The sequence below is a fragment of the Pogona vitticeps genome, chromosome 2 (assembly GCF_051106095.1).
Source record: "Pogona vitticeps strain Pit_001003342236 chromosome 2, PviZW2.1, whole genome shotgun sequence".
NCBI lineage: Eukaryota > Metazoa > Chordata > Lepidosauria > Squamata > Agamidae > Pogona > Pogona vitticeps.
Genome location: NC_135784.1, coordinates 151,044,566 through 151,072,293, shown reverse-complemented (window position 1 = coordinate 151,072,293; position 27,728 = coordinate 151,044,566). Strand labels below are relative to the sequence as shown.

Sequence of the window (27,728 nt, the reverse complement as noted above, 5' to 3'; positions counted from 1 at the left end):
CACAGCCAGGGTTTCGAGCAAGAGGCGTGCTTGATTCTGCTGCTCAAGATCCTTTCGCCTAGTATGCAGTGGGGGTGAAATCCAGGGCTTTACAAATGAGCGGAGGTGCCTCCTCAAGAGTGTTCTCCCCATCTCAAAAACCTTTGGGCAACACTCACTACTTGAGTTCTAGGCTTACGGGCAAAAGAGCGCTCGCTCGCTCTCGTTCCCACAACCCCCACACACCAAGGCTATAATCATTGTTTTCAACTTTAAGTACAGTATTGACTTTCATTGCTGGGTGCCACCTTGGGTCCTTTTTAAGGAGAAAGATGGAGTAAAAACGTTTAAAATAAACAAATAAAATAAAATAATAAAGATTGTCCAATGCATCTTTTGACAGCCACCCTGCGTGCCCCATTCCACCTAGTGGAGTCAGCTCTCGACACAAGCGGTGCAGGGAACGTATAAGAAGTGTGTGTGTGTGTGTGTATCAAATCATGTTCCACCTGGAATCCACTTGAGAGAGAGAGACAGAGAGTCTCAAAGAGAACATCCTGCACTCAGTAACTCTACTGTGACAGGCAAAGCACAGCTGAGTGCTCCGCAACGCATCAAAACAGCACCAAAGACCTGGCTCTTCCACCAGGCTTTCCCAGAATATTAAGATCTCAGCTTCTCTTTTACCATCCTTTTTGCCATCCTCTACATCACTCCATTTTTACCACCTTCATTACCATCTGTTTTAATTTACCCTATCTGGTTATGTATAAATTTATTTCTTATTGTGTTTTAATGTTGTTGCTGATACGGTTGTTAGCCACCCGGAGTGGCCTGGTTGCCAGACAGTGCGGGATATAAATTCAATCAATCAATCAATCAGCAGCCGGAGGACGGGGCTTTGCCTATCCTTCTAGAACAGGGGCTCCCAACCTTGGGTAACCCAGGTATTCTTGGGCAGCAACGTCACCGCTGTGCTGTGCGGGGAAGGCCTTCTGGAAGATGCTGTCCAAGACACTCGGGGTTACCCGAGGTTGGGAACCCATTCTAGAAGGTGTCGAGACGGGGCTCTGCTAAGGTGGAGAGCCGATGTGAGGTACAGAGATGAAAAAGGACTTGCTCACACAAAGGTTCCCATGCGCAGATGAAGCAGACCCACACCCACACCCACCAGGCAAGGGCACTTTCTGCTTCCTTCCCCTCTATAGTAAGGAACCAGAGAAAGTATATCCAAAAAAATGGCTCCATGGTTGCGGGAGGAGCAAGACACGGACAGAGATACGGAGCCTCAGCCCTCTCTGCCCCTACTTTCTCTATGCCTGCTGAATTTATGACCTGCGCAAGAGCTCCGTTTCCTCCACCTACTCATTAAGTCAAGACAGGCGTTGATACCATCAAAGCCACCCATGGGGGCCCTCCGAGCCAACCCCTGAGGGCACGGAGGCGTGCGCTGCCCCCATGCCTGGCCTGTCAGGTCAAGTCCCTTCTTCCTCCATGGGTCCGGTTCGCAAAGGCGGCAACGCCACAGCTGCAGACGTGGCAGCCCTTCGGGGGCTTCAAGATGCACGACGCGACTTGCCTGTGAATAGTGAGGTAGAGTCTCATCAGTTCAATGAACTGGGGGTCAGTGTAGCCCAGCATGTTGGTGAAGTTGTGCGCCCAGTCTAAGGCAGGGTCAATGGCGCCGATGCTACTCCCCTCGCGGTACAGGTTGCGGTAGATCTTTGCAGCGATACAGGGCAGCTTGGCAATCAAGTCCATGGAGTCCTCGTAGATAAACTGTAAGACAAAGGAGAGCGAAAGGCAAGAGGAAGGTGAGGCATCACTCATGAGGGTCTCCCTACTTCCATCTCCAGGTACACCACCTGTCCACTGGCTCCCAGAGGATGCCTGGCTGTCCACAGAAAGAGTGACGAGGGAGGAGGAGGAGGAGGAACGTGACAAGCTGCTGGCTCTCTCATAATTGGGGGGGGGGGAGAGAGACGACCTTCCACCACAGCTTGGCACCTCCTGCAGGCTCCGAAGTCAAAACAGGAAGCAGTGCTAAGAACTTCCCTTTCTGTGTCGATAGTCAGAGGGACCGACTTCTGCCACTAGATCTGCCCGTCACAGATTTCTACTGCTGGGCCAACAGAGCAGACCCATCGAATCAACTGGATTCATGGAAGGATGGACCCAACAGTCAGCATCTGAACCAATGAGTCTAGTTTAGCAGGGACCAGCAAGCAGATTCAGGCTGCTGCTTTTAAATAAAACAAGGAGGTTGCTTTGAGGGCTTCAGAAAGCCACAAGGAACGTTCAAAAGGACCGCTTTTGACAAGACACCCACACACACACACACACACACACGCCTCTTCTCTCACAGACTGAGTCCATACTCTTGCACAGTATTACCACAGAGCAGTTAGTCTGGGCAGCTGCATCAACCCTTCCTTGTCTCCCTATAAAATGTTTCGGCACACTTCACTTCCATGGTGTATGGAACTGGTGCAAAAATCACACACACACACACACACACACACACGCACCCATGGAGCTGTAAGTTACAGCAGTCATGTCTGGCAAGCGACACCCTGCTTGGGTTGCCAGGGGGTTTCTCAAACCAGCAGCCCTTGAGGAAGTCGGCAAGGCTGATCAAACCAGGCAAGCCGGGCAGGCCAAAACAGAGGGCCATCAGCCTGTTCGTAACCCTAGGACGTCGATAGTGGGGGTTTAGAGGCAGCCGTGGAAGAGAGAGGCAATATTTTACCATGCTTACCGTAGAGAGGGAAGATGAAAAGCTTCTCAACTGACAGAGATCAACAGGTAGTTTAGGCAGAGGTCAAGTGAGGCTGAGGGTATGTGTGTGTGTCTCTCCTCATTCCTCAGTGGCAATGGAATTTTGCTACACAAAAGACTAATTTTGCACACACCGAGAACTCATGCAGCACAGGAAAGACTTATTGTTTTAATATCCACAGCAGGGAAGAAACAATCCTGAATGTAGCCCTGTGTCGAGAACTCCTATCCCCACATTAAAAAGAGAGAGAGAGAGAGAACAGAAAAAAGGAAAACAGACACTTCCACTCCAATACAGTTCCATTTATTTGTGCCCTCAGAATCACACTTAATAGCACTTAAAAGGCAAGGAGAAACGCAAGCACGTACAGAGGCAGAGTGCACTGGCAGCACTCCTCTGAGGCGGATGTCCTCCGATTTGTGCAATATCGAATGCACTGGTGAAATCAGGGTTTGGGCATCCCTGTGATATACCATTACACCATGCTAATTTAAATTATCTATGAGTTTATCTTTGCAAATCTTTGTCCTACTATTATCAAATGTTTTAAAAAATATTTTTTTTCCAAGTGAGGCTGAAGTGGCTAAGGAAGGGATTTATCATGCTCTGGGTTTCACTGAAAAGAAAAGTGTGCAATGAAGAGGGACCTTTACCTCCCACACACACACACACACACACACACACACACACACACAACAGAGCAACAACACACAAAAGACAGAGGCAGACAACTGTCCCCTCTGAAGGGAAGCTGCACATTTTTAAATGGTCAAGGATTAGATTGAAAGCGTCCTAACTTTCTCAGTGATGCTCTAGCTCACTGGTTCTTAACCTTGGGTTACTCAGGAGTTTTGGACTGCAACTCCCAGAAGCCTTCACCACCAGCTGTCCTGACTGGGGTTTCTGGGAGTTGCAGTTCAAAAATATCCGAGTAACAAAGGTTAAGAACCACTGCTCTAGCTTTCCTCGCCCCCTGCAGATCTGGACACAAGGCCGCCTTTTCAAGCAAGGAACGAAAGACCACTTTAGGTGACATTCCCAGAGCCGAGTGGAACAGCAGACAAGGCAGAAAGGAACAACAACTAAGTGAAAGATACTGGCTAAATTGTAATTAACCAGGTCATGGGCCTTTGTCAAAAATATTCTGAATTCTACAAGAAAAATCACAGGTTGCAGCCAGAATAAGACTGGCTGAGTAATCGGTGTGATTCACCCCAACATGAAACCACCACCACAGGAGACGAGAGAGCACCAGGCAGTGAGTGGATGCTCACACCCACAAAGCCCTTGGCCAGCTGCTTCTAGCAATGGGGACTCCCATCCTCGGGATACAATGAGCACTTCCCATTCCAGCTCAGTAGGTAATGAAAGAGTACACACAGACACCAACATCTCCAACAGAGTTCCTATATCTGCCACTGAAAATCCTCCACAAAGACATCCCCAGCTTCCGTATGGCCACTGGGCAGGGACTGAGTAAGAGGTGATGGTTAATGGGCAGCAGCAACAGAAATACAAGCCCCCCCTCCCTCTTTGCCCCCAAGCCCAGAGAGCTACAGGTCATGAGAGACCAAGGCCTGGCCAAGTCTTCCCTTCCTAGGAGCGCTGGGGTTGTGCACACACACACAGTCGGGTCAGCCAGAGGTTTGTGCCATTGTGCTCGGAGTCTCGTGTTACCAGGGCAGCCACAGAGCTGGAGTCCCCCTCATGCCGAGACCCAAGGTCACCGAGCTGACCTCTTCCCTTCTTTATCATGTGTTAAGAGGCAGAAGGTCATCATGAAACCAAATTTGCTGGGCTGGCAGCGTTCGGTCAGGACTAGGCAAGCTTGGCAGGCAAGGCCTTTCTTCACACAACAACTGCCCCCTTTCTGAGGGAAGGCAGGCCCATGGCTCTCCCCTTCTGACCATTTTACCAGACTCTAGCATTAGCGGGTCAGGTCTGGAAGGGAGCGAGTTCAGCAGCCCTGGCACAGGGGCCTCGCTAGTGTCTCCTAGCTCTGCCCACCTTCCTATTCAGAAAGGAATTTCCCAGCTAGCACTGGGGCAGAAACAGGAAGCCTAAGCGAGGCCTAGCTAAGCTTCAAAGACTCCCAAGTTGAGGCTTTCCTCCCAGTTGAGCCACACTTAAAAGAAATTGTCTGGGAGGCATGGCAGGTAGAATTCTCAGCATGGAGAATGATGGGACTCGTGGCCTAAGAGGTCCAACGCTCTCATCCCTCGCAGCTCACCTAAAGAAAGGAAAGGGGACCGATGGGCCGCCCACGAAGCCTTCCGCTTCACACGCTTACCTCCCAGTACTTGGTCCGGCTGATTCCTTCAGAGTAGGCTCGGGCAAAAGTACTCTCACTGTTAAGGGCGGTGACAGCGGCACTGAGTTGTGACATGGGGTGAAGGTTGGTGGGGAAGTTGTCCAGCATGGTCACCACATGGGAAGGGAGGGCTGCTCTCTTGGCCCACTCTCGGGACACCCAGTTCACCTGGAGAAAGGAAGGATAAGGCAAAGCACGGCCACTCGCCAAGTGTGCGCCAGACTTTCCTGCCCTTTGCTCTCCCCTCCAGCCCGTGCCATGTCAGCGCACACACACACCTCGTTCTTAAGACACACGACACGGTGGGTTTGCGAGACCACCAAAGGGCAGCCTCCCAATCACCTTCCGGGATCCGATCCTGGGTGAAAGCCATGGACAGCCTTGGTCCCTCTCCTTACCTGTTCTTGTGTGGGGATCTCTCCTGTCACCAGCAACCAGAACAGCCCCTCAGGCAGGGGCTCTTCACCTCCAGGGGCCTTGGGCAGCAGCTTCTGACACTCGGGGATGCTGTAGCCACGGAAGCGTATGCCCTAAAGCCGGGGCCAGAACAGACAAGCAAAACCAAACAGTCAGATTTCAGATTCTCAGGGGCAAGCTTCACAACCAGCCTGGCATGGCTGCACCGCTTAGGGCTGCTTACCTCATCAGGATCCAAGACGGAGGTCTCGTAGATTAGCCCTTTCATGCCTCTCATCCCACCATAGAGCTGGGGACAGAAAGAACCAGTGAGACCGTCAGAGAATGACCCAGAGCACAGAAAGCGCTTGGCATACACACAAACCACCACCACCACCACCACATTCCCCAGCATCTAATCTCTGGATCAAGGCAACTCGGATTGCAAAGAGCTATTTCTTCACATGCCCCGTCTTCACACACTTCTGTACCCTTAGGCACAGGCTGTCCACACAGTAAGCTTCCCAAGCATATATGCACTCAGCAACACAAAACCACGTTCCCCATCTGGCTCAGACCTAATGAAAAACTAGAATTTAAATAAAGTGTAACCAGGCTTAGTAAATCCATAAGCCACATACACACGCTTGGTCCAGCGCAACCCTACGGAGGAAGCTTATGCCTGCATTTTAGATTAACTGCTGCTTATCGCCATGTCCAAATCCTAAACTGTGGTTAATCTTAAACCACGGTGTGACATTGGCTTGTTTCTACTAAACACAGTTAAGACAAACTAAATGTTGTCAGTTTCAAATAACACATACACTGAAGCTGATCTAAAAGAGAAGTAAAGCTTTCAATCTCCTGTGTGTGACCGTGCCGGAGTCCAGGAACAACGCATGGCCCTAGGGATGATTGAGGCTTGTGCTGAATGGCAGCATAACATCTGAACTAGACCATGGGCTACATGTTATTTCCTATCTGAACTGCTCTCTCTCTCTCTCTCTTATTCTCCATGTATATATATATATATATATATAAAAATAACCAGTCACGTAGTACATGTCCTTGAGAGCAAATATCCTTAACAATCACTGTTACCTTTTTAGAGCTGAAAATGTCGAACTCACTATGGTATGAAACATTTGACAGAGACTGGGTTGGGGGACCTGTGTGCAACAGTAATTCGCCCCTAACCCAGCTGTTGTCCCACTGCTTCACCCCAGCAGTTCTCTCTCCACTCAGTTTGTGACCCAAGTTTGAGCACATTCAAAAAACTTGCTACAACCAGAACCATTCACACTTTGCACTGTTTTCTTGATTTGCATAATATCCCGGTCCTCAGTACCAGGGTACTATGCCAGAGATTTGTTCCCAAGGCCCTGTTTTTTGGCTGCTGGGTAGCTTTTTTCTACCCTCTCTGGCACCCCTTTAGACAATAAAGAGCAGGAGGCACACAGAGAAATCCCACAAGTGGTTTGCTTTGTCTTTGATTTAATTTCCTCTCCCTTTCCTCTTCTTCTTTCTAAAGAACAGTGGCCTCAACTGAGTTGAAAAAAAAGAGAGAAAAGAGCCCTTTTCAATGAATGCCACAGCTCAGATTTCCAGCTGGCCCTTAAATAAAAAGCCCTGCTTGCCCGTTTGCAACGCAAATGTAGGGGGAAAGCAGAAATTGCTTTCCCCCTGCATTTTCTTTGCAAAACCTGGAGGTGGAAAGCTGCTTTTTGAATCAAAAATGTTGCATTTTCTTGCAAAGAAAGAATTTTTGATTTAGAAAAGTGAGGGGGGGGTGTTTTATACATGGGGCATCTTATACAAAGAAAAATATGCTAATTCATTTAATCCGTACTTCTTATCCATTCAGACTAATAGCAGCTCTCCCAAATGCCAGTGAGAGGCCCTTTCTGTTCTTGCTTCTTCACAACATTCGACGTAAGGACAGAGTCTAGAGTTCTTAGGCAAACCCTTCGACCTGGCAGTGAACAGTATCCTTCCCCGCCCCCCTCCAATGTCCTTCTGAAAATGTGCTCTAATGTCACAAAAACCTTCTCACTCCTTTGCCTACATTTCAACTTAGCATCCCATCTAAAAGCGGTCCCAAGGATAGGCCTGTGGAAGAGACAGGAAAAGTGCCTCTGGAAAGGCAACTTCCAGGTTTAAGGCACTGTGGGGTTTTGCTGATGTTGCCCGAACGCACCCCAGGGATCCCTGGCGTTTCCTTGTCACTGTTGGCCTTTTGCCAGCTGGCAGCACAAGGAGGCACAGCACAGAGGGGGGCTTCGCGGTTCCTTCAATCTGCACACAAGGGGCTTAAATCTCATGCAGGAACTGAGAACCATGGCTTTTACATCCTGATGTGCTCTCGGGCCCCGACTCTTAAGATTACACAACTCACCATATCCACAGTGATCTGGCCAATGACGGTGCTGCCATACTGCTGCCTGAAGTTTTTCAATCTTGCTTGCTCCTTGGGGATCATGTTTGCAAGAACATCTTTCAGGTTCTGAAAACACAAAGGATGGAGACTGATCACACACAAACTGTGACATTAATGTCAGTGACTCACACCCAGGAAAAAGAGAAGGTAAAAGGGAAGATGGCATCAAATTCTCTGCTGAAGTGCAGATGAGACAATGTGAGACACTGGCTGACCTATTCATGCTATCACGGTCTTCTGGGTTTAGCTAGGGGACTCACGCAGCCAAAACTCACCCCCCCTGCACAATACACAAGGAATTAAAAGAACTACTTACCGTGGAAGCGCTGGCATGTCTAGCAGCAAAGATGATACATGATGAATTCTGGAAAAACCCAAAAAAACAAATACCTTCTTCAACATGGCTAACTTCATAGAAAAACAACAACAACAATAGCGTGTCCACATGTGTTTAATAAAAATTTCCCCTCCCATACATATCATTGTTATTCACTCCTAAAAGATATCCCATCTTCTGGACCACGGAAGATACCCATCCATGTCAGGCAAGTGAAGTCTGCTGAAGGACACCACCTGTATTTTCACAGCATACTCTACTCAGAAGGGGAGGGGGTGTTCAGAAACACGCAGACGACGTGTTCTCCAAGGCAGCCTCGGCAACAAGCATGCAGAAGCGCATCTTGCAATCCCTGTGGTACTCAGAACCATTTCTGCATTCAGTGGATGTGGGAAACTCCAGCTTTCTTGCATCCTGCCAATCAACCAGGCTCAAAGCAAAACCGAAGTTTTACCACGGAGCAACTTTAGCTTTAAACCAGGGGTTAAAAACTTTCTGTTTCCCAGATGTCATTTTAAAATGCTGGTTCCTATTTCTTTCAGTACAGGAAACAAGGCATTATTCCTCACCCCCTCCTGCCTCCAGCTGCCAACCCCTCTCACAAATGCATCCTCCCACTTATGTGCGATTTTTCTACTGCTTCAAAAGCCCATAGTGTGTCATACCGCATGACGTCCAGCATCAGCTGCCCAAGAGTTCTGGTCAAGAGCCCATCCCTCAAACCTTCATTATGAGTCACTCTCATCTGGGAAAGCAAAGTGCCCTCCAAGTTTCACAGTCCAGTCATCTGGCCAGTTTAGCAGCACTGGATACCTGCCAGCTGCTGAGTTCCAACCTAGGTCTGCCAACACTGGAAGTGCCCATCCGCAGTCTTATCCCAGCTTTCCTTTCGAGAGGTGCAGGAGACAATACTAGATGGGCCAGCCCTGAAATGGGCCAACCAGATAGTCATAATAAACATTATTCAAAACCCTCTAGCTGCACTTGATGATCCACTAGCCAGGCTCTGACAGCAAAGATTCAGAATACTAACTGTCCCTCTGTGTAAAATGACTCAACTCCCTGTGAAAGTGCTCCCAGACCGCGTCCCAAGAGGTGTGCCTTCTATGGTTTCATGAAAGGGCAGGAATAAGTGATGTGGAAGCACATGCACATTTTGTGGAATTTAAGTCATTTATACAAATCCAGATTTTTTTTCTTCTTCTTGCTGGATTTTGGTCACCATGATTTCATACTCAGCTTTCTTAGTTTCAAAGGGAGATACATATACAAATAAAGCATCCGTGGTCTTCAGCCAAAATTTATGGAGGAACCAAGGAAAAGAAGAAGTGTTCCAAAAGCTTAAAGCCCTCTTCTGCTGCTGCTGCCCCTTTGGATCCATCAGGAAGCCAAAGCATCCTAGTAAGCATCCAAATTAAAAGTTCAACCCATTTCCCAGAGCGCTGCCCTTAAACTCACCTACTGCTAACGACTCCCTGCTCTTCCCTTGCGGAGGCTTCTTCTGAGCACCCCTGAGTTCCTTCTTGCTAGCTTCCCCTTCATCTCATCCCCACACTTGCCTCTTTCGGGCAGTGTATGGACACAAGCCCTTCCTCTTCCACAGCCCAGGCTGCTGCTGAACTACTCGGCTCAACGCATACACCCCTCCAACTGCACAAAGACATCCTGCCCCAGAGATCGTGAAGAGCCAGCCCCATTCAGAAGCTGTCCTCGTGCATTAGGCCTCTCTAAAAAAGATGGGGAGTTGTGCCAACCACAACTCTCAAAGAGAGAGAGATCCAGGGTTCAGATTTAAGAATATTACAGAACCTACGGAACTGCTAAAATGGTGGCTTTGTCACCAAAAGGCAGCCATACAGCTTAGCTTCAGCTTGCGAGAGAAAACCGCTTTGGTAACAGAACAAGGTAAAGTCAGCCAGTGTTCAGAGGATGCTTTGGGACTCGTGGTGTGGTTTCTAACACTGTCTCTAAGCAACAAGCGTCACATCTCCACTCTGGACCTAGAAGAACAACATGGGACCACTTCCCAACAGGAGGGCTTGGAGGAAAAGACAGAAAAAACCCACTGGAAAGTACACTAAAGGAGATCATTCACCACCATATTTCCAGGCAGACAGCTGTACTATCTCAAGAATAGCAGCGGTGAGGGCTCAGATAAGTGCACACAAGCCGCCTGGGTATCTCCTGCGGGCATCTGGGCTCCCTAAATCTGAAAGCTCTTAAGATCATATTGTGATGGATTTCCATGCTAGCACGGCTTCAAGCAGAGTCTTCTCTTTAAGTTTAGTATTCATATTAACTTTTTTCCTGATATCTTACAGCATCTGGAATCTAGCTGACTTATGGAACTCCCTTTTTAGGGAAATGAACAGGCTTGTAAACACGCAGATCAAAACAAGAATTTGTTTGTTCAATCGTTTAGTCGTGTCCGACTCTTCGTGACCCCATGGACCAGAGCACGCCAGGCCCTCCTATCCTCCACCGCCTCCCGGAGTTGTGTCAAATTCACGTTGGTCGCTTCGATGACACTGTCCAACCATCTCATCCTCGGTCGTCCCCTTCTCCTCTTGCCTTCACACTTTCCCAACATCAAAGTCTTTTCTAAGGAGTCTTCTCTTCTCATGAGATGGCCAAAGTACTGGAGCCTCGGCTTCAGGATCTGTCCTTCCAGTGAGCACTCAGGGTTGATTTCCTTCAAAATGGATAGGTTTGTTCTCTTTGCAGTCCAGGGGACTCTTAAGAGTCTCCTCCAGCACCACAATTCAAAAGCATCAATTCTTCAGCAGTCAGCCTTCTTTATGGTCCAGTTCTCACTTCCATACATCACTACTAGAAAAAACGTAGTTTTGAGTATGTGGACCTTTGTTGGCAAGGTGATGTCTCTGCTTTTTAATATCCTGTCTAGATTTCTCATTGCTTTCCTCCCAAGAAGCAGGCACCTTTTAATTTCGTAGCTGCTGTCACCATCTGCAGTGATCACGGAGCCCAAGAAAGTAGTCACTGCCTCCATATCTTCCCCTTCTATTTCCCAGGAGATGATGGGACCAGTGGCCATGATCTTAGTTTTTTTGATGCTGAGCTTCAGACCATTTTTTGTGCTCTCCTCTTTCACCCTCATTAAGAGGTTCTTTAATTCCTCCTCACTTTCTGCCATCAGAGTGGTATCATCTGCATATCTAAGGTTGTTGATATTTCTTCCGGCAATCTTAATTCCGGTTTGGGATTCATCCAGTCCTGCCTTTTGCATGATGTATTCTGCATATAAGTTAAATAAGCAGGGAGACAAAATACAGCCTTGTCGTACTCCTTTCCCAATTTTGAACCAATCAGTGTTTCCGTATCCAGTTCTAACTGTTGCTTCCTGTCCTACATAGAGGTTTTCAGGAGATAGATAAGGTGGTCAGGCACTCCCATTGCTTTAAGGACTTGCCATAGTTTGTTGTGGTCCATACAGTCAAAGGCTTCTGCATAGTCAATGAAGCAGATGTTTTTCTGGAACTCTCTGGCTTCCTCCATAATCCAGCGCATGTTAGTGTGAAGGTTCGCTGGTGTGGGCTGTCTTCTCTCCAATAAACAGACGAGGCACAGGAGGAACATCAAACGGAACAGTATTTATTTCGACATTAACATCATCAGGAACTACCCCCATGAAAGGGTTGAGGGAGGTCTGAAGACCGAGGTTATGTTTAGAAGGAGTCCACAAACTATGTACAAAGGGGTTGGTGTTCTCTGGGTTCCAAGGACCTGTTGAAGGCGGCACAGGTCCCAGTCCAGGGTTCAATTCTTCATCTAGCGAGATTAACGGTAGGGTCTCCTCATCGCCGCTCCATCCGTCCCAGGAGGATCCCTCTCCTCCTTCGACGCCCCATGGACCGGGTAACCCCCCAGCTTCTTCAACTCGGCGATATGCCATTGTCGTTTACGTTCTAATTCCCGGGCTACCGCCTCTCGTTCCTCTCTCAACTTTCTTCGCCACTCCTTAGCCTCCGTTTCTCCCCAATAGGAAGGGCGAGGCTTCAACCCCAGTTGCCGCCGCTTCTCGGCCTCCTCATGAGGGATTCGAACCTGCTCCCATTTGTGGGTCCAGGGATCCCCCATCCAAACCCACTCCCAACCGCCTGGAATATCCCTGGCCCTCCCTCTTATATCCCCCATCCCGGCTTCTATCTCCTCCCCTCTTTTTCCCGCCTGAACTTGCCCCGGTTCGCGGGTGAAGCTTAACCCTTTCACAGCCTCCTCTAAGTCTCGGGTATCTACCCCCTTGTTCAGGGTGAGGGTTCCGCCGCATTCTGTCTCCCAATCAGGGGTTTCCACACCTCTCTCTTCCCGTCGCGGTGGGGATGGTGGGGGAGTTGTCTGGGTCTGGCTGTTACTCTTCGGGAGCAGCGGCACTCCTACCAAGGCTTCCACCTTGGGAGCCTCACATACCCCCCCATCCGAGAGTGCCGCACGCTCCTCCTCGCTCCGCGCCCACGGACCCTGCCGGGAGAAATAATCTACGTTAGAGTGCTCTCTCCCCTTGCGGTATTGGACAGTGAATGAGTATGGTTGTAACGCCAGGTACCAGCGAGTTAATCTGGGGTTTGTCTCTTTCATACGGTTTAACCATTGGAGGGGGGCATGATCCGTTACCAAGGTGAATGGGGCCCCTTGCAAATAATATTTCAAGGCGTGAGTGGCCCACCTTATAGCCAAAGCCTCCTTCTCTATAACTGCATATTTTTCCTCCCGGGGTTTCAGCTTCCGGCTTAAATACAAAATGGGATATTCGCCCCCATTCCTTACCTGGGATAACACCGCCCCGAGACCTCGATCAGAGGCATCAGTGAACAACACAAAGGGACAGGAGAAATCTGGGGAGAATCGGATGGGCAACTCACAAATTATTCCTTTTAGTGTCTCAAAGGCCTGTTCCTGGGCTGGTCCCCATTTAACCTTGACCGAGGCCCCCTTTCTTGTTAGGTCCGTGAGGGGTGCCGCTATAGAGGCAAACCGCGGTATAAACTGTCTATAATAACCAATTAAGCCTAAAAACTGCTGCACCTCCTTTTTGGTCCTCGGTCTATACCACTTGGAAATTTTAGTCACTTTCTCTTCCTGGGGTTGAATTTCTCCTTGACCGACTTTGAAGCCTAAATACTCTACTTTATCTAACCCTATCCGGCACTTTTTGGGGTTGACGGTTAATCCAGCCTTTTTTAACTCTTGAAGTACCCTCCTTAGGTGTGTGAGATGCTCCTCCCAGCTAGCGCTAAAAACAATGATGTCATCAATGTATGCCGCAGCCCATTCTCCCTGGGACTCTAACAACCTATCCATGAGCCTCTGAAAGGTGGCAGCTGCCCCATGTAGTCCGAACGGCATTTTGACGAATTGGAAGAGCCCTTTGGGGGTGCAGAAGGCTGTTTTTTCCCGATCCTGAGCCCTCACGGGAATCTGCCAATATCCCTTAGTTAGGTCGATTGAGCTCAGGTAGCGCGCGTTCCCCAACTTATCCAGCAAATCCCCTACTTTTGGCATGGGATAGGCATTAAATTTTGAAACTGCGTTAACCTTTCGAAAGTCCACGCAGAACCTTAAGGACCCATCTGGCTTGGGTACAATGACCGGGAAGCTGCGCCATGGGCCTTTGGCGGGTTCAATCACCCCAATGCTCAACATGTCCTCTACCTCCTTTTCCATTAGGGCTTTCACGTGATGAGGCCACGTTCTGCCATTCTCCCTTACCACCACCCCCGGGTCAGTTTCAATGGTGTGTTCCACTAGATTTGTTTGTCCCGGGATCTTGGAGAACACCTGTGGGAACTCTGATTTCAAGGAGAGGGCTTGCCCCCTTTGGGTGGGGTTCAGACGTTCACCCACTGTTATGTCTTCCTCCTCCCGCATCTCCCCAACTTCTGGCCCCAATTCATCATCTGCCTCACCGTCGAAGAAGCATTCACGGTCTACCCACGCTTTTAGTAGATTCACGTGAAAAACCTGTTTTTTCCTTTTTCTATCAGGGGTTTCGACTTCATAGTCTACTTCAGTAACCCGTCTTAGTACCTCGTACGGCCCATGCCATTTAGCCAAGAATTTCGAAGTCTCAGTTGGCAACAACACCAGTACTCTCTGCCCTTGCTCAAATTCCCTGGGTTTCACTTTCTTATCGTAACGTTCTTTCTGTTTCCCCTGTGTTTGGGCCAGATTCTCCTGAGCCACCTCCCAGGCTATTTTCAAATTGTTCCTCATCTCTACTATTTGCTGCAGGGCATTCCGTGATGCATCTTCTCCTTCCTCCCACTTCTCCCGTATTAGATCCAGTATTCCCCTGGGTTTTCTTCCATACAACAGTTCGAATGGTGAGAAACCCGTCGATGACTGAGGGGCTTCCCGCACTGCAAACATTAAAGGGTTAACAAACAAATGCCACTTTTTGGGGTGTTCCATCGCCACCTTCCTCAACATTCCCTTCAGGGTTCTATTGAACCTTTCCACCAAGCCATTGGCTTGGGGATGATAAATGGAAGTTCGGAGGGGTTTGACCCCCAAGAGATCCCACATTTGCTTGAACGTTGAACTCATGAAGTTAGTCCCTTGGTCCGTCAGTACTTCCCTTGGGAACCCCACCCTTGAGAATACCCCCAAGAGTTCTTTAGCCAGTACTTTCGCCGTGGTCGATCTCAAGGGGAGGGCCTCTGGGTATCGGGTAGCATAGTCAATGATTACCAACACATATTGATGCCCCCTTCCGACTTAGTTAAGGGCCCCACAATGTCCATTGCAATGCGGTCGAACGGCCTATCAACCAGCGGCATAGGTATTAATCCTGCCCCCGGACCTGTCTTTGGTTGAGTCAATTGGCACTCTGGGCATGATTTACAGTAGTCCTCGATGTGTTTCACCATCTCTGGCCAAAAAAACCTTTGTCGGATACGTGCCACTGTTTTCTGCGTTGCCAAGTGCCCAGCTACTGGCAAATCGTGTGCCCAATGCATTACCCAGCCCCTTAAGTGGTCTGGGACCACCAGGGCCGACTCCTCACCCTGCTCCCCCTTACGTATTTGGTATAGCAGCCCCTGGCGCACCTCAAATCCTTCCCCGTTCATCGGGGTCTCCCCTTCTGGGTTGGCCTTCTGGAAATAAGGTTTCAGGGATGGATCATCTTGCTGCAGGCCCCTTAATTGATCTCTGGACAACTGCATTACTTCTCCTTCCCTTTCTCCCTCTCCCTTTTCGCCAACCAGTCTGTCTTCTGCACGTCGTGCCAAATCCTCTAGGCCCGGCCAGTCCCTGCCCAACAGCATCTCTCGGGTTAGGCCGGGCACTACTCCCACCTCCAGTGTGGCCTCCTGAGTCCCGATAGTCACGTTTGCCCGAGCGGTATCATATTCTTTGGCGTCCCCATGGATGCACCTTACCACTACAGTCTCTCCCAGTCTCGGTCCCTCTAGCTCTCTCACGAGCGACCGGGTGCACCCTGTGTCTATCAAGGCCCGTTTCCTCTGGCCGTTGACCTCTGCGGTCACTACCCACCCGGGATGGAACTTCTCACCCACCTTGGCGACGTTTGCATAAATGTTGGCCCAGGCATACTCTTCAGCTGGGCAGAACTTCCGGATGTGGCCGAATTGGCCGCAGCCGAAGCACGCGGTCATTTTTTCTTTCCCTTGGTTCCAAGTGGGCGCCAGCTTGCTTTTGGCCGGGTCGGTTGTGATCGTTGGGCGGGGAATCCGGGACCCCGTTGTATTCACGTACTCGATGCGGTCGGGGCCTTGCTTTTTGGGGGTCGTCATCTGGTTCCCTCGTGGCGCTCCCGCGTTCGCTGTCTCCGCCATCTTGTCTTTGCTCCGGGGTTTCTCTCCCCCTGCCGCAGGGCGGTTTAACCATGGATCTTCCGCTCCTAGATAGTCTTCCAGTAAGGTAACAGCGCCCTCTACCGACGTTGGTTTGTGCTTCACCACCCAGTTCCTGGGTCCTGGGCTGAGCGTTGACACCAATTGCTCGAGTATCATTAGCTCTAGCACCTGTTCTGCCGTTTTTCCTTTGGGTTGCACCCACCGTGTGGCGTTCACTCTCATCTTTTGCGCTACCGTTCGTGGGTGTATGCCCGGCTTCAACCGTAGCTCCCTAAATCGCCTGCGGTAAGCTTCCTCGTTTAGGTTCAACGTGTTGAGGATTGCGGTCTTGACCTTTTCGTAGTCACCTGCATCTTCCGGGTCTAACGTATCCACTATTTCCTGGGGTAAGCCTGTTAAGTAGGGGGTCACGATAAGGGCCCACTGGTCCTTTGGCCACTGTGCCGCCACCGCCACCCGTTCAAATATGTTCAGGAACGCCGCCGGGTCGTCTTGGGGACCCATCTTTTGGAGTTTGATCGGCGGCCGGTGTGCAATCGCTCCTCTTCCTTCCGTTGCTGGTGTCTTGGCGGACGACCCTATTTGTGTTCTGCTTAGTTGATCTATGATGAGTTTCTGCTGATCCGCCAGTTGTTTCATCAGTGCCTCTTGACCTTCTGTTATTTGTCGTATCCACCCCTCCGTTTCTTGAGGGGCTGACAGCCCCACGTTGGGCGCCAATATGTGAAGGTTCGCTGGTGTGGGCTGTCTTCTCTCCAATAAACAGACGAGGCACAGGAGGAACATCAAACGGAACAGTATTTATTTCGACATTAACATCATCAGGAACTACCCCCATGAAAGGGTTGAGGGAGGTCTGAAGACCGAGGTTATGTTTAGAAGGAGTCCACAAACTATGTACAAAGGGGTTGGTGTTCTCTGGGTTCCAAGGACCTGTTGAAGGCGGCACAGGTCCCAGTCCAGGGTTCAATTCTTCATCTAGCGAGATTAACGGTAGGGTCTCCTCATCGCCGCTCCATCCGTCCCAGGAGGATCCCTCTCCTCCTTCGACGCCCCATGGACCGGGTAACCCCCCAGCTTCTTCAACTCGGCGATATGCCATTGTCGTTTACGTTCTAATTCCCGGGCTACCGCCTCTCGTTCCTCTCTCAACTTTCTTCGCCACTCCTTAGCCTCCGTTTCTCCCCAATAGGAAGGGCGAGGCTTCAACCCCAGTTGCCGCCGCTTCTCGGCCTCCTCATGAGGGATCCGAACCTGCTCCCATTTGTGGGTCCAGGGATCCCCCATCCAAACCCACTCCCAACCGCCTGGAATATCCCTGGCCCTCCCTCTTATATCCCCCATCCCGGCTTCTATCTCCTCCCCTCTTTTTCCCGCCTGAACTTGCCCCGGTTCGCGGGTGAAGCTTAACCCTTTCACAGCCTCCTCTAAGTCTCGGGTATCTACCCCCTTGTTCAGGGTGAGGGTTCCGCCGCATTCTGTCTCCCAATCAGGGGTTTCCACACCTCTCTCTTCCCGTCGCGGTGGGGATGGTGGGGGAGTTGTCTGGGTCTGGCTGTTACTCTTCGGGAGCAGCGGCACTCCTACCAAGGCTTCCACCTTGGGAGCCTCACAGTTAGCAATTTGGTATCTAGTTCCTCTGCCCCTTCGAAATCCAGCTTGTATTTCTGGGAGTTTTTGGTCCACATACTGCTGAAGCCTATCTTGTAGGATTTTGAACATAACCTTGCTAACATGTGAGATGAGTGCAATTGTACGGTAGTTGGAGCATGAATACAATTTTACTTTTGCCAGAGCACTGGGAGAATCAAGGAGCCTATAACCACCTCATCTTTTCAGGGTTAATACTGACCTTTATTTGGGAATTTTTTTACGTGCAATCAAATGGCATCTGACTGATGGTGAGCCTACTAGGGTTTTCAAGTTACATGAGAGATTTAAAGGTTTTTTTTTAAAAAACCTACACTATCCCTCAGTGAGTTTCCACAATCTGAGAATCTGACCTCAGATCTGAATCCTAGTTCAATGTTCTATCCACTACACTATATTGGATATATGGGTGACCTTCCCCCCCCCCCACATATATAGACATATATATATATACACACACACACACACACACACACACACACACATAAAGAAATGCTTGGCTAAATGTTGCCAGATTCTTCAGGATGAGCAACCCGAAAGAACAATGTTTATCTTCATTCACTATTGCTTGGCTAACGAGGAACATCTGGTGAAAGCGCAGTGGGAAAGCTAAGAAGCAGCCTATATCCAGAAAACTCATAAATCCATGACAACCTTGGTACTGTCATGTCTGAAGAGGCAGGAATACAGGAGACACTCTGGCTATCACACAGATTCACTTCAAAGGCTTAGGGCAAGCAGGCAATACTGTAGGTAGTGGAAAGCTCAAGGGAATCAGATCCCAACATAGGGTCGCGTTTTGTCCTAGAATGTGAAAGGCCAGTGTACATACTACAATGGCTATTGCAGGGAGGAGTCTTTGTACCACAGTCCATCTTCTTAATTGTATCACAAATCCTACCTTCTATTCCTTTATCTTTCCTACTGCAATGGCTCCACTTTCCTTTGTTCAACTCTTGACAAAGAACATGAAAGCCACTGTGCAGACCGACTGCATTAGGTTAATGAGGCACTTGGAAAATTTCTGCAGACAACCAACATCAGGTTTCATGTTCTCTCCCTCTCTATGTGCAAGTTATCCCCAAATTCTGTACACATCTGCTTTGTTTGTTTGTTTTCAGGTCCCCAAAGAATTAAACTGTATTAACTTCCAGAATCCAAATATAATGCATAGGAAAACTCCTTTAGATTCTTCCCTCTTCTTCACCTGACTCGGCAACCCCCATACATGAGATCGTTCTACAGCAGGTCATCCTTTCTTTAAAATGTAAGGAAACTTTCCTTGTCCGGTTACGATGAACGCTATAAGCTCCTAGTTTTCTAAACAGCTTCCAAAGGAAGAAAAATTCCTACAGCCAGAGTAACCAATCCTGGTACCTGGACGGACTGCTCCCACTGCTCCGGACAGAACAATCAGGTACTCAGGGAGGAAGGCTATTTTTATATGGGTTTTTTCCCCCCAAAATTCCACCCCACCCTACTGAAACCTACATTTATGGACAAGGTGCTTTTTTCAAATTCCATACGACTATTAGTAATATATTAGTGTTACTGCTTAATGCTTCTCTCAGAAAACAAGAGCTCACTACATATATTGAAAACCACCACAGTAATGATCACAAAGGGGGGTGTTGGGGGCCAGGGGAAGAAGAGGGGAGGTTCCTGGTTGTCAGCCAAATGGTTAAATAACGTATTTCTAGTGCAGAAAATGAGTTCAAGTTGTGTTTATTTTATAGGTGCACAACTCCAGAAGTGGAGAGATCTAAAAAAAGTGTAAGAGAGAGAGAGTGTGTGTGTGTGTGTTTTTGTGTGTGTGTGTTCTTAATTGCATTACAATGTAATAATTGTGTTACATATATGTGCATGTGGCACCCATCATCTGTTTTAGCTGGCAGTGCAAGCTCTGCCTTGAGAGATTTATCTAGTTAATCTTAACCATTTCTCACATTTGTTTTTCTAATACAAAACATAATCCCCCCCCCCCGGTTCCCACTCTCTCAAAAGAACTCTCGAGAACGACTCATTTCTTCCATTCAGTCTCTGCTTGCCTGTAGTAAAGAGTGCTTGTGCAGCATCAAACATCTGCCATGGTTACAGTCACTGCAGTTCTTATTATTACTGTCACCTACCACTCATGAGACACCCTCAAAAAATACAGTGAAATCTAAGCAGTAGATGAAGAGACCTTCTATTTCAGGCCATGTCACACAAGGACCAATTGGAAGTTAATCCCCTAGTCCAGAGATTTAACTTCCAAGCGCTACAACTGCTACAGTCTTTTAGCCTGATGGCCATGGCTAGGCTGGCCAGCAAATTCTGGGAGTTTTCCCATCTTTAAAAAGCAGCTTTTCTAAGCTCTGCCAACCAACCCTAGAAGCTACCCATTGACTGTAGTGGTGATCAGCTCTGAAGGCTACTGCAAGTGTTAAGAGAAGCTTCTCCCACTAGCACCTCCTGTTAACACTTCTTCCTCAGCCGTGCCCAGATGCTCGTCTCTTTCTTCCTCTCCGTTGCTCAAGGGAGGCACTCCCGCTGACCACTGCAGGCAAATACAGCAGGGCTAGAGGCAAACAACCCCAACTTTTAAATGACGTTTAGCAGCAAAAGTTCTAGTTCTCCCAAATCTGAAAGGGCAAAACCAGCATGAACATGTCTAAGAAAACACTATTAGTTGTCCACCTTATCAAGGCAGAAATAAGGTCAAAACAGTTGTCATAACCTCTGAAAAAGCAAACACGTCCAGAGAAATCCAAGGTAAAATTTAAAAGCAAAACTGGAGCCTTTTTTCTTTTTCTCTTTTCTTTTCTCTTTGCAAATTGAAGAACAAGCCCCGAGCAAGATTCCAAAGCATTTCAGTACATTTAATTTTTAAAATAACAATTTTTATTTATAGAGCTTCTGAAGCACAAGGCTTGAGGAATTGGAAGCATGCAAGTCTTGTCCCAGAAACAAATAAAACAGTAATCAAAAGACAGATGATAACAAAATGAAGACTTACATTCCAAAGGATTGGCTTCAAAAATCTGATGTGGCTGCTAAGCCACAGTGCTAATGCAATGCATAGCTTCTCCCTAACAACCTATTCCTTAGAGTTTCCACACCGACAGAGTCTCCTGTGAGTGCAGAGAAGAACAGGGTATTTACCTATGTCAGGGTATTTACTCTCTGTCCCTCAATATGTACTATGAAAGATCGGGTGTCGGGTGCCCAAAGACTCTTGATATTTCACTTTATTAAGTGAAAGTTATGATACATTTATCAATTCTGCAATAATACTTCTGATACAAAGATTATTTTTAAACATTTCTACTTGCCTTTCCTTCAGTGACCTCAGCACAGTGCATACAACTTTCCTCCTCACTCCCTTTATACTCACAACAAGGAAGGGTAAGAATGAGAAAAAGGGCAACTGCCCCAAGGTCATCCAGTGAGCTTCATGGCCTAGTGGAGGATATTGCAAATCTCAGCTACTGCACAGAGAGCAACCCTTGCCCCCCCCTTTAGAATGTTTTCCACAAGACGGAAACAACTCTGCAATCAGTTGGAATATTTGCATAAATATTTAATACAAAATAAATCTGCTTTAACTTAATTAGTGGAAAAGCAGAATGACAGTATTTTTTCATTAAATACCATGGCCAGAATCTTATTAGTTATGCCCACTGGCTCAACAATCTTAAAGGTAAATCTCAGCTGTGACTTGCCGCAAGTTAAGATGTCAGCACAGGCTTCTCCTGCTGTACTTCTGCTGCACAACACACAGCAAATGCTTACACCGACTTCTTAATTTGCAGCAATTCACCAGTGAAATTTGCTTCAACGGAGGGGAAACAGCTCGAATAAATGGCATCTCTTCTGCCATCACCTACGACTTTGGTTCAACAACACCCTCTGGGTGTGCACAAAGTCGAGAGGGCACAGAGATACATATTAGGGCTTGCAGATACTACACTTTTACACTGCAACTTCCAGAACCCTTTCTAGCTAGCATAGAGTCTGGGAAATTACAGTACAAAAAAAGTAACTGTCCAAGTTCCAATACATACACAAAAGGCAGGCAGGTTGGATCTTTAGAAGTTAATTTTCTTGATAGGATATCTACCATACACAGAGATACCTGTTTGATATCACTTAACTGTCATCTCTCCACCTTATGAACTTCTGGGATTTCCAGTTTGGTGAGATGCTCAAAGTTCTCTGCCAGAGAGCTCTACTTCACTCACTTGAAATATAGCCGAGAAATCTAAGTACAATCTCTCTAATCTACAAACCCCAGAATTATATAGCATGAAGTAATGACATCTGAAATGGTATCAAACTAACTGCATAGTGTAGATAAACCATCAGTTCCAGAAGGGAAGGTTTCCCCTATTACTTCCCTGCTATGAAGGGAGTGAACTTCTCAGAAAAGATACCATGGAAATGCAACAAAAATAACTAAACTTGTCACATCCTGGCCTTGCAGGGGAGAGATGAAGCAGATCAGAGACCTCACCCAGGATCACGCTGCCTTTCTGTGTTATAAGTTCAAGCCACTTAAGGGATTCCTACGCAAATCTGTTTAGGGCATCTAAGCAAGTGAGCGCACTGTGACCAAGGGCACTGCATTTAACTTCTGGAAATACATTTTCACTACCCTAATTTATTTTATATATATAAAATACATATACTATATTTTAAAATACATATACTACAAATAAATAAAACTTACTAAATAGATAAACACAAAATACAAGTGCACCCCTCCCCCTAGGGACCATTAGATCTTACATACTGTTACTTATACAGTAATCATAATCATCCTTCTCCTTTATTCAAAAATACACATATTCATTGCCCGTTTTTCTCCTTTTCCCTTTACACAATACAGCTTTTATAATTTTTTCCCATATTTCATTTCTAAATGCACACACTGCAGGAGTCCATTTGCCTCCCTTAGTAGATGCTGAATATGAAACTAGAAGGGTGGGGAATAAAAGACATCTTTTTCCTGTTCCTGCCTAGATCGTTTGCAGACGCAGTCAGAAGATCTTCATGAATGCTGCCTTTTTTTACACAGAGACTTTGATGCGAAGCTCCACGCAGTAGGATTCAGCCAACATAAGTGCAATTACGGTGGCAAGGCCAGCCAAGTACCTCCATGTCATTCTAACCTTGTTATCAGTATCTGGATGACGCAGCCTGGCCAAGACAAAGGGCCACCTTACCAGCAACTGCTAACTCACAAGGGGGGAAGCCTCCATGCATCAGGTGAGTGACGTTGGCATTTTAACTGTCCATGCCTGTCTTGACACAAAACGTCCCCACAGCACCTGCTAGGAAACACTCTTCATTTTCAGACTCGAAAAAAATCAAACTGACAGTGTCTCTCCCATCCCTCTCCACACCACACCTCCCAATTCAGTGAAACAAAGAAAAGCAGCAAGACTGGGTCCCGCTAGACAAATACTTTAGCAGTCCCTGGTCTCCCCCTAGGCAGCTGTTCTCAGGACAAACCCACTGCATGAAATGGATGATGGCCCTGCAACACACAAGATAACAGGAAGAGAGAGCATTCTGCAAGGAATAAAACCCAAGCAAGCACAACTGTTCCAAATACCCTTTATTTGTATGCAACAAGAAAATAAAAGCAAAGGTAGTGTGGTACCTTTAAGACCACCAAATTTATTTCAGTTTTCACAGATTACAACCCACTTCTTCAGACTCAAACAACTTTTCCAAAGAAGTAGGTACTGAAATAAAATTATTTTTAAGGCACCAGTTACTTTTTTGTTATTGTTGAAACTGTACTAACATGGCTACATTTTTGAATACATATTAAACAAATATGTAGTCACTCTACAGTATGTACAGTGGAACCTCGACTTGTGAACGTCCCTACCTACAAACATTTCGACTTATGAACTGGTCCGTTCGCAAAAATTTGCATCGACTTGCGAACGGAACCTGGACCTACTAACAAAAAAAGACAGGGGGAAAGGGTGGGAAATTCAAATTTCCCCTGCCTTTTTTTTCGTTCCATTCAAATCGTTGGTGGCGAAGAGGCTGCTCTTTCGCCCCAACGGTTAGGAAAAGGGACCCCCAGGAGATCTCCGATGGTGACGGGGGACCCCAGGAGGTCTCCCAGGGCTTTCCCGCCACCATCGGAGACCTCCTGGGGGTCACAATCCCCGAGACTAAGGAACAGTGAAGGCCTGTGGTGGTGATGAATAGCCTATTCGGTGCAATTCTCAGATATTTGCAGAGTTCTGCTTACAACCAGCACCTCACCTCTTGGTGCAACTGCTGGGTGCATAGTTATATTGCACTCACTGACAGGGAGTCAGTTTCTGAATCATATATGAATCTAGTTGCACAACTGCAGATTGTGGTTGTGGATGCTGCCCAAGCACATTCACTGCCTCACCCTTAAACACAGGTGAAGACCACAAGATCAGGAAACTGTTCTTAGGTGCACCCTATCAAAACATAAATCTTAGCTCCTCTGCTAATGCTTCACAGAACACAAGCACACACCCCTCTAATTTCTGCCTTTACTGCCTTTACCTGTAATCCAGAACACTTCGGAAAAGAAGCAAGTTTTACCACTGTCACTGCAGGCAGAGCACCTGTTCACAGCTACCCAAACCTGCCTCAACTCCATGAACTGAATTTTCAGGACAGGACAAAACAAGTACATTCTAGCTTGACATTACATTACCGTGATTTCCAATGAGCATGCTCCACATCTATCCACGTTGTGCCACGGAATGATTATGACTATACACAAACAGAAAATGATAGGACTGCCTCCTCTCTTGGCTGCTAGCAACCAATGCTGAGTTGTTGCAACAGGGTGGAAAATAGAGAACTAAGAGGCAGTCCTCTTACTACTTGTTTCTCAGCCAGAGTGGGGAGAAGGCCAATCACTCCACAGGAGAAACTGGCTGGAAGGGGAAGAAATCAGGAGCATTAAAATTAAGTTTACATGGCCATTGTGGGTAGGCCCAAGCCACTCACAATCTAGTCCACAGTTCAATGGCATTGCCGATCTGCAGTATGCAAAAAGTCCCAGTTTCTATCCAAGGATGACACCAGGCAGGGCTAGGAAAAATTCCTGCCTGAAACCCTGGAGAAGTGCTGCCAGTCAGTGTTGGTTAATACTGAGCTAAATGGAACAAAGGTCTGACTCACTAAAAAGCACTCCCCGTATCCTATCTCTGTAAAACTAGAAACCACAACTGCTAGAATAAACCAAACTAGTAAGGCATGCACAAGGTATCCTACACTCTGTAAAACACCCTCATTTTCCCCAAAACCCCTAAAAAGAAGAAATCACCATTTTGCAGATTCTAGAAAATACTGTACTAGCATCTCTAGATACCCTGGTATCAGAATGAATAACCAAGTTAAGCATGCTAGCAATGCAGTTAACTCTCTGAAGAGGAAATAACAGGCAGTACACAAGAAGCACATTTGAACACAAAAAGACAATGACAGTGATCAAAAAGGCCAAGGGGAGGATGGCTGGGAGAGGATTAGAAGCATAAAGATGAAGAGCTTACATGGGTCACTACAAGTCTGGGTCATCAGGCTTTTGTTTCAGATACATGCTAAGAATGTCCTAATTTTAATTTCACTCTTTATGCCTTATTGTCTATAAGCACTATCTGCCCCAGACAGAACTGGCACAGCAACTTTCCTCCACCACCAAAATGCAATCCAAGCACAACAAAATGGGGCGGGGGAGAAGAGCCAGGACTGGGGAAAAGTAAATAAGCCAGAAATAAAAGCGCTGGCATCTGTCATTTGTAATCAATTTGCTGGGGAACTGCATAGGTCTGGAGTCCAAATAAAATTGTCAAGGGGCCCTTCGCCCTACAAAGAGGTCATGGACAGACTTTCCAGCGAGACAACAGCAAACAAGCTATTGAACTTTTTGTAGAAGGCAGATAAGGAAGCAGTGCCAAGGGAGAATATAAACCATGGGGGGGGGGGAAATGAAACAGGGGCAATCTCTGCCTCAGAAAACTGCTTTCACCTGTTACAGGATGTGAGCAGCCGAGTGGTGTTAAATGCCTCTGACACATTCCACAACTTTAACTGTCTGTCACAACCAAGAGGAAGAGAAAGAGAAAGAAAAGGAAGATGTCATTTTACAAGGCATCTTCCTTGTAAGAGGTCTAATTTGCACACAGTGTTCCCGCTGGGACAGAAGCCAGTCAAGAGCCCCTGATTTATACAGATTCATATATGGCACAACTGCTAGAACTACCTCCACCTTTAAAAACAGAACATTAGAAACAAATAGCACCAATGACCCACTTGCCACAAAATAAGAGAAGCAGCAGCAACGGTGTAAAACTCAGCACAGCTGGGAAAGAAAGATTACCCTTTGACCACTGACCTCCTTATCCTTTAGACACCCTGCAAACACCTTTCTTTAGGTGCTCAGGCAAGGGGGCACCCAGCCCTCCCCCTCTGCCATGATTCCACCAACTAAAGCAGCAAAATTTAACTACTTCAATCACATGCTTAAAAAAAGAGATCAGTATAATCATGGCACACCTTTCCCCTAAATACCAAACCTATAAGCTCTTTGCTGCCAGAATAATTCAGCTGCTTCTGATCTGGACGCCCTGTGAATGGTGGAGAGGAAAAATTAGGCTGCCACTGTCAAGACCCCATATTCCCAAGAGAACAGTATCAGGCCATCCCAAAATAAAGATACACCTCATCATACTGGGGAAGGAAGGAAGGGCTGCAGCTTCCTCCCCAAAAGTCACTCCACATGATTTCCATCTCCCAAGCCTCCTGCCTTTCTTTGAGGCCTTTTTTTTTTTTACTTCATCCAGAAAAAAAATCCAGGACAATCCCGCTCCACTTCTAATTTCATTTATGCTGTGAGGGATCCGGGCGAGGGAACAGAAAGAGATAATTTAGAATGTCCTACATTGAGTGCCACTTCTTTGAAAGATGAAGGTAGGCAGAAAAAGGAGACGATCCCAACCCAAGGGCAGAAAATATTCTGCACATGTGTATACACGTACTCACCCTTTTACTCGCTCGTAACCACACCAAGAGTAATTTCTCCACACCCACCCACCCACCTCCCTCCAAGTCTTTCAGGTTCCAGTGAAATTGCAATCTTGACCTAGAATACTTTGGGGGAATAACTCGCCAACAAAGATCGCACAGCCTCGGACTGCCGGTGGGCCCAGTCACGGCGCGGGCGTATTTCCAGGACAGCGATCTCCACCACAGGCCGCCGCCTCCGCCACCACCATTTTCACAGCTACAAGAGAGACCGACCACCACCCCGTGGGCCGACCGGCCGACCACCGCGCGGCCCCTTTAAAGCACCCTTCCCCAGAGACCGACAATGGGCGCGGCCCTTTTAAGGATCTTTCGCGCCCCCCCCCAAAAAGGAACTGAGGAGTGTGGGGGGGGGAGGGGGAGGGGAGAAAGAACACCAAATATATATATATATAGAACTTCGGAATCAGAACCTCCTTCACCTTGGCCCCCAAGAGGCGCGCGGCCGCCCTGCTGCTGGCAGTCAACAAGGTCATGGCGAGACGCGACCGGCGGACCTGACACGGCGGGCGAAGGGGAGGAAAGAGCAGCGGCCGCCTCAAGCAGAAGGGAAAGGGAGGGAGGGGGGGTGAAGACCAAGGTTGAAAAGAGGAGGAGGAAGAGGAAGAGGCGGCAACGGCTGCTGGAAGCAGAGCGAGCAGCGCCCGAGAGGGTCCTCGCAACGCGGCTCCGTCAGCGGCAACGCGGGGCGGAGCACGCCTCGGTCAAAGGCCCCCAAAAGCGTGAAAGACCAGCCTTCCTGCTTCATTTTAATAGCCCCGCCCCCTTCGTCGGGCGGGCTAAAGGCGAAGCCCGTTGGGCGGAAGGGAGCGCGGGGCGGGGCTCAAGGGCGCTCGGATGGGCGGGAGGTGGATGGGTTTAGGCTAGGGGTGGGAATTTAGGCGTCCCCCTCGGGCGCCTGATGACTTTCCCTCAGGAAAAGCGGA

At 47.9% G+C, this 27,728-nt stretch overlaps 1 protein-coding gene across 2 annotated transcripts in view; it reads right to left on the bottom strand.

The window, feature by feature from the left end:
- Nucleotides 1-27,482, bottom strand: part of CS (citrate synthase) — a 35,136-nt gene extending 7,654 nt beyond the window's left edge. Inside the window, exons 1-7 of one of the 2 annotated variants that reach the window (XM_020785092.3) lie at nt 27,216-27,482; nt 8,219-8,266; nt 7,861-7,968; nt 5,710-5,775; nt 5,468-5,599; nt 5,049-5,237; nt 1,559-1,758 (exon numbers count right to left, since the gene is read on the bottom strand). In XM_020785092.3, coding sequence (XP_020640751.1) covers nt 1,559-1,758; nt 5,049-5,237; nt 5,468-5,599; nt 5,710-5,775; nt 7,861-7,968; nt 8,219-8,266; nt 27,216-27,278 — 806 coding nt within the window. In that variant the 5' untranslated portion in view covers nt 27,279-27,482. The remainder of the gene's footprint in view (nt 1-1,558; nt 1,759-5,048; nt 5,238-5,467; nt 5,600-5,709; nt 5,776-7,860; nt 7,969-8,218; nt 8,267-27,215) is intronic. The other variant, XM_020785101.3, reaches the window with a different exon arrangement.
- Nucleotides 27,483-27,728: the final 246 nt, after the last annotated feature.